Raw genomic sequence first — 7500 nt, 5'->3', positions numbered from 1 at the left:
CAACACTGTTTCTCGTTATTATAATTACCAAATCTCACAAATTTTATTTGGCACAACTGCAAAATTCCGCAATGAACATTAACCTGCTTAACCAAAGAGAGAGTTTAAAGAAAAAAGATGTAAAATAGCTGTTTCTCGTTATTATAATCATCAAATCTCACAAATTTCCCCTTCATCAACAGGGAGAGATCGCAGCGCTGAACAACGCCCACCTCCTCCTCTACGTTGGTCTCAAACTCTGCAGTATATTTTCCGGTTACAAAATCCCAGACGAAATCCCCAAGGACGGTGGGGAGTCTTTGAAACAGCCACCAGGGGGCGGGAAAGTCCAGTCGACAAAGGAAAGCAAGGATATGAAGAATGAGAATGACACGGAGGTGGATAATCAACGATGCCACAAAGAAGTGGAAGACATTGGTTGCTCTGTTCTTAGCTCGAAAGGGGCGGGTAACCTTTCGTTGGAACATAAAGGAATTGTATTGGAGATCTTGGGTGAAATCTTGAAATGTGAGGGCTCATTCGATAGGTTAATGGTGAGTGTGTTTTTTTTTTTTTTTTTTTTTTTTTTTTTTTTACACCCTCAAAAGAAGTTGGAAGGAGGTTATGTTTTACCCCCGGTTTGTGTGTTTTGTGTGTGTTTGTTAGTGAACAGCTTCCTGACCACAATTTTAATCGAAAAGTAATGAAACTTGCAGGGATTAACTGTTATGTAAAAAGTTGGAAATGATTAAATTTTGAAAGGTTAAGGTCAAAGGTGAAGGTCACGGTAAAGCAAAATGTCCAATTCACGCATTCAGCCATAATTTTGGACATCGTTGTCACAGAGACTTCAAACTTGGTTCATTTTTTAATGTATGAAAATCCACGCTAATTAATACATGCTAAGGTCAAGCTTAAGGTCGCGAAATAAGCTGCCGCGGCGGAGGTCTGCGCTCTTCTGAGTGCCCCTCTAGTTGATATTTTGTTTGATAGGTTGCCTTTGGTTATTTGATGACTTATAAATATACAGTATAGTGCTGAAAATTATCAAGATTTGTATGATTTTATATTCAGTACTTCAACAGAACATTTCTCTTAACATTGTTTACTCTTATTTGTTTTCTCAGGGATGGGGCATTTAGTTTCTCAAGGATTCTACGATTATCCTTCTTTTATATTCGTTTTCTTAAGGATTCTACGATCAATGTTTATTTATATGTGTTCTTAGGGAAAACATTTTAGCTTTTGGATACCTTCCACAAATCTGGAAGTCTTAGATCTTTAAGACTTCTTGAATTCCGTTATATTTACTTTTCCTTTCCTCCAGATGTGCCTCCTTTTGGGATCCAGAGCCCCTGGCCGCGGTTCCGGATGGTACTGTGAGACGGAGGACGAAGAGGAAAAAGTGCAAGATCTTCGTTTTGTTCTTGATCACCTCAAGTTTATTGATGGCTGCAGGTGAGTCTCCCCTGTCACATTTGAAGGTTCAAAAGCCACTCATGAAAGGCAGAGGCAAGGGAAAATGACAATACCCTACAATACCCTGGTTAGCAGGACAATGCCATAGAGACTAACTATACATATGCTCAGTGCCCAAGTCCTATTTCCACCTAAGTTAGGACCAGGGAAGGCCAGACAATGGATACTGATGACTCAACAGGTGTACCTATAGGCTTCCCAAAACCCACCATCCTCAGCTTACAAGGATGGCGAGGTTGCAGACATTACAAGAAACTATCGAGTTTGAGTAGGATTCGAACCCCAGTCTGGCAGATCAACAGACATGAACGTTTCCAGTAGGCCACAACAAGGGTTGTGGTAGCCTATTGGAAGCTTCTCTGCCTGCAGATATGCTGGACCTGGGTTCGAGACTCGTTCAAGTTCGATAGTTTCTTGTAGTGTCCGCAACCTCACCATCCTTGTGAGATAAGGATGGTGGGTTTTGGGGAGCTTATAGTTCCACCTGTTGAGTCATCAGCAGCCATTGCCTGACCTTCCCTGGTCCTAGCTTATGTGGGGAGAGGCCCTGGACGCTGATCATATGTATATATAGCCAGTCTCTAAGCAGTCTAGGGCATTGTCACTGTTCCTTGGTTCTGCAATCCATGAGCGACCTTTAAATCTTTAAAAGGTTTCTGCTGTAGAATATTGATTTAAAAGGGGACATTATTCTGAGGGAAAATAAACAAAATATTTATCAACCCTCAACATAATCCAGATTTTTTTTTTCTCTGCAGCAAACATTTACTTTTGTATGAGTGCAGCTATTATCTCAGTGACTTAATCAAAAGCTTAATTTATTCGTTATGTTCTTAGTCGTTCTTCCAGTCTAGTTTTCTTTAGTTTATCTTAATTTCCTCATAATAGATCTTCTGAACTTTTCTCTCTGTCTATTTTTCATTATTTTATCTGACTTTACTCGGAATCCCTGTTCTTGGCTTGTCCTCCCGTTGAAATTTCTTAAATTATTTTACTTTCCACTAAATCAATGTAGTTAGATTTTCTTCGAATAGAATTTTCCTTGTTTTTTATTGTTGCTTTCCTCTTTTATCTTTGCTTCCATTTTTATCTTGCTTTAGCCTTTAAGTTAATGGCCTTAGTTTTCTTCGAGTTGATTTTTCTTTTTTATTGTTACTTTCCTCTGAGCCACTTTCCTTAGCTTCTCATTTTGTGAAATGTTCTCCAATTTCCTTGAATTTCCTCTGAACTACTGTTCTAAGCTTTTATTCCTGTTAAGTTGCTTTTCACTCTGGATTATTATCATCATTCCATCATGTTAACATATCCTCACTTTCCTTTACTTTCCCCTTGATGTTCCTATCTTTTCTCTACCTGTAAAGTTTCTTCACTTTCTTTTGCTTAACATCATTCCATCATGTTAACATAGTCTCACTTTCCTTTATTTTCCCCTTAATGTTCCTAGCTCTTCTCTACCTGTAAAGTTTCCTTCACTTTCTTTTGTTTAACATCATTCCATCATGTTAACATTGTCTCACTTTCCTTTACATTCCCCTTAATGTTCCTAGCTCTTCTCTACCTGTAAAGTTTCCTTCACTTTCTTTTGCTTAACATCATTCCATCATGTTAACATAGTCTCACTTTCCTTTATTTTCCCCTTAATGTTCCTAGCTCTTCTCTACCTGTAAAGTTTCCTTCACTTTCTTTTGTTTAACATCATTCCATCATGTTAACATAGTCTCACTTTCCTTTATTTTCCCCTTAATGTTCCTAGCTCTTCTCTACCTGTAAAGTTTCCTTCACTTTCTTTTGTTTAACATCATTCCATCATGTTAACATAGTCTCACTTTCCTTTACTTTCCACTTAATATTCCTAGCTCTTCTCTACCTGTAAAGTTTCCTTCACTTTCTTTTGCTTAACATCATTCCATCATGTTAACATAGTCTCACTTTCCTTTATTTTCCCCTTAATGTTCCTAGCTCTTCTCTACCTGTAAAGTTTCCTTCACTTTCTTTTGTTTAACATCATTCCATCATGTTAACATATCCTCACTTTCCTTTACTTTCCCCTTAATGTTCCTAGCTCTTCTCTACCTGTAAAGTTTCCTTCACTTTCTTTTTCTTTACATCATTCCATCATGTTAACATAGTCTCACTTTCCTTTACTTTCCACTTAATATTCCTAGCTCTTCTCTACCTGTAAAGTTTCCTTCACTTTCTTTTGCTTAACATCATTCCATCATGTTAACATATCCTCACTTTCCTTTACTTTCCCCTTAATGTTCCTAGCTCTTCTCTACCTGTAAAGTTTCCTTCACTTTCTTTTGTTTAACATCATTCCATCATGTTAACATATCCTCACTTTCCTTTATTTTCCCCTTAATGTTCCTAGCTCTTCTCTACCTGTAAAGTTTCCTTCACTTTCTTTTGTTTAACATCATTCCATCATGTTAACATATCCTCACTTTCCTTTATTTTCCCCTTAATGTTCCTAGCTCTTCTCTACCTGTAAAGTTTCCTTCACTTTCTTTTTCTTTACATCATTCCATCATGTTAACATAGTCTCACTTTCCTTTATTTTCCCCTTAATGTTCCTAGCTCTTCTCTACCTGTAAAGTTTCCTTCACTTTCTTTTTCTTTACATCATTCCATCATGTTAACATAGTCTCACTTTCCTTTATTTTCCCCTTAATGTTCCTAGCTCTTCTCTACCTGTAAAGTTTCCTTCACTTTCTTTTTCTTTACATCATTCCATCATGTTAACATAGTCTCACTTTCCTTTATTTTCCCCTTAATGTTCCTAGCTCTTCTCTACCTGTAAAGTTTCCTTCACTTTCTTTTTCTTTACATCAATCCATCATGTTAACATAGTCTCACTTTCCTTTACTTTCCACTTAATATTCCTAGCTCTTCTCTACCTGTAAAGTTTCCTTCACTTTCTTTTGTTTAACATCATTCCATCATGTTAACATATCCTCACTTTCCTTTATTTTCCCCTTAATGTTCCTAGCTCTTCTCTACCTGTAAAGTTTCCTTCACTTTCTTTTTCTTTACATCAATCCATCATGTTAACATAGTCTCACTTTCCTTTATTTTCCCCTTAATGTTCCTAGCTCTTCTCTACCTGTAAAGTTTCCTTCACTTTCTTTTTCTTTACATCATTCCATCATGTTAACATAGTCTCACTTTCCTTTATTTTCCCCTTAATGTTCCTAGCTCTTCTCTACCTGTAAAGTTTCCTTCACTTTCTTTTTCTTTACATCAATCCATCATGTTAACATAGTCTCACTTTCCTTTACTTTCCCCTTAATGTTCCTAGCTCTTCTCTACCTGTAAAGTTTCCTTCACTTTCTTTTGCTTAACATCATTCCATCATGTTAACATATCCTCACTTTCCTTTATTTTCCCCTTAATGTTCCTAGCTCTTCTCTACCTGTAAAGTTTCCTTCACTTTCTTTTTCTTTACATCATTCCATCATGTTAACATAGTCTCACTTTCCTTTACTTTCCCCTTAATGTTCCTAGCTCTTCTCTACCTGTAAAGTTTCCTTCACTTTCTTTTTCTTTACATCAATCCATCATGTTAACATAGTCTCACTTTCCTTTACTTTCCCCTTAATGTTCCTAGCTCTTCTCTACCTGTAAAGTTTCCTTCACTTTCTTTTGCTTAACATCATTCCATCATGTTAACATAGTCTCACTTTCCTTTATTTTCCCCTTAATGTTCCTAGCTCTTCTCTACCTGTAAAGTTTCCTTCACTTTCTTTTGTTTAACATCATTCCATCATGTTAACATAGTCTCACTTTCCTTTATTTTCCCCTTAATGTTCCTAGCTCTTCTCTACCTGTAAAGTTTCCTTCACTTTCTTTTGTTTAACATCATTCCATCATGTTAACATAGTCTCACTTTCCTTTACTTTCCACTTAATATTCCTAGCTCTTCTCTACCTGTAAAGTTTCCTTCACTTTCTTTTGCTTAACATCATTCCATCATGTTAACATAGTCTCACTTTCCTTTATTTTCCCCTTAATGTTCCTAGCTCTTCTCTACCTGTAAAGTTTCCTTCACTTTCTTTTGTTTAACATCATTCCATCATGTTAACATATCCTCACTTTCCTTTACTTTCCCCTTAATGTTCCTAGCTCTTCTCTACCTGTAAAGTTTCCTTCACTTTCTTTTGTTTAACATCATTCCATCATGTTAACATATCCTCACTTTCCTTTATTTTCCCCTTAATGTTCCTAGCTCTTCTCTACCTGTAAAGTTTCCTTCACTTTCTTTTGTTTAACATCATTCCATCATGTTAACATATCCTCACTTTCCTTTATTTTCCCCTTAATGTTCCTAGCTCTTCTCTACCTGTAAAGTTTCCTTCACTTTCTTTTTCTTTACATCATTCCATCATGTTAACATAGTCTCACTTTCCTTTATTTTCCCCTTAATGTTCCTAGCTCTTCTCTACCTGTAAAGTTTCCTTCACTTTCTTTTTCTTTACATCATTCCATCATGTTAACATAGTCTCACTTTCCTTTATTTTCCCCTTAATGTTCCTAGCTCTTCTCTACCTGTAAAGTTTCCTTCACTTTCTTTTTCTTTACATCAATCCATCATGTTAACATAGTCTCATTTTCCTTTACTTTCCACTTAATATTCCTAGCTCTTCTCTACCTGTAAAGTTTCCTTCACTTTCTTTTGTTTAACATCATTCCATCATGTTAACATATCCTCACTTTCCTTTATTTTCCCCTTAATGTTCCTAGCTCTTCTCTACCTGTAAAGTTTCCTTCACTTTCTTTTGTTTAACATCATTCCATCATGTTAACATATCCTCACTTTCTTTTATTTTCCCCTTAATGTTCCTAGCTCTTCTCTACCTGTAAAGTTTCCTTCACTTTCTTTTGTTTAACATCATTCCATCATGTTAACATATCCTCACTTTCCTTTATTTTCCCCTTAATGTTCCTAGCTCTTCTCTACCTGTAAAGTTTCCTTCACTTTCTTTTTCTTTACATCATTCCATCATGTTAACATAGTCTCACTTTCCTTTATTTTCCCCTTAATGTTCCTAGCTCTTCTCTACCTGTAAAGTTTCCTTCACTTTCTTTTTCTTTACATCATTCCGTCATGTTAACATAGTCTCACTTTCCTTTATTTTCCCCTTAATGTTCCTAGCTCTTCTCTACCTGTAAAGTTTCCTTCACTTTCTTTTTCTTTACATCATTCCATCATGTTAACATAGTCTCACTTTCCTTTACTTTCCACTTAATATTCCTAGCTCTTCTCTACCTGTAAAGTTTCCTTCACTTTCTTTTGTTTAACATCATTCCATCATGTTAACATATCCTCACTTTCCTTTATTTTCCCCTTAATGTTCCTAGCTCTTCTCTACCTGTAAAGTTTCCTTCACTTTCTTTTTCTTTACATCAATCCATCATGTTAACATAGTCTCACTTTCCTTTATTTTCCCCTTAATGTTCCTAGCTCTTCTCTACCTGTAAAGTTTCCTTCACTTTCTTTTTCTTTACATCATTCCATCATGTTAACATAGTCTCACTTTCCTTTACTTTCCACTTAATATTCCTAGCTCTTCTCTACCTGTAAAGTTTCCTTCACTTTCTTTTGCTTAACATCATTCCATCATGTTAACATAGTCTCACTTTCCTTTATTTTCCCCTTAATGTTCCTAGCTCTTCTCTACCTGTAAAGTTTCCTTCACTTTCTTTTGCTTAACATCATTCCATCATGTTAACATATCCTCACTTTCCTTTATTTTCCCCTTAATGTTCCTAGCTCTTCTCTACCTGTAAAGTTTCCTTCACTTTCTTTTGTTTAACATCATTCCATCATGTTAACATATCCTCACTTTCCTTTATTTTCCCCTTAATGTTCCTAGCTCTTCTCTACCTGTAAAGTTTCCTTCACTTTCTTTTGTTTAACATCATTCCATCATGTTAACATATCCTCACTTTCCTTTATTTTCCCCTTAATGTTCCTAGCTCTTCTCTACCTGTAAAGTTTCCTTCACTTTCTTTTTCTTTACATCATTCCATCATGTTAACATA

The 7500-nt window shown here is 35.9% G+C and overlaps 1 protein-coding gene across 1 annotated transcript in view; it reads left to right on the top strand.

Annotated features, from left to right (window-relative positions):
* LOC137617052 (uncharacterized) overlaps positions 1-7500 on the top strand; it is a 21159-nt gene that overhangs the window by 8575 nt on the left and 5084 nt on the right. Inside the window, exons 3-4 of the mRNA XM_068346901.1 lie at positions 183-533; positions 1307-1437. Of these exons, the coding sequence (XP_068203002.1) occupies positions 183-533; positions 1307-1437 (482 nt within the window). The remainder of the gene's footprint in view (positions 1-182; positions 534-1306; positions 1438-7500) is intronic.

The sequence above is a fragment of the Palaemon carinicauda genome, chromosome 23 (genome assembly GCF_036898095.1).
Source record: "Palaemon carinicauda isolate YSFRI2023 chromosome 23, ASM3689809v2, whole genome shotgun sequence".
NCBI classification, from domain to species: domain Eukaryota; kingdom Metazoa; phylum Arthropoda; class Malacostraca; order Decapoda; family Palaemonidae; genus Palaemon; species Palaemon carinicauda.
Note: the sequence above shows the minus strand (reverse complement) of the source record. Positions and strands in the feature narration are given on the sequence as shown.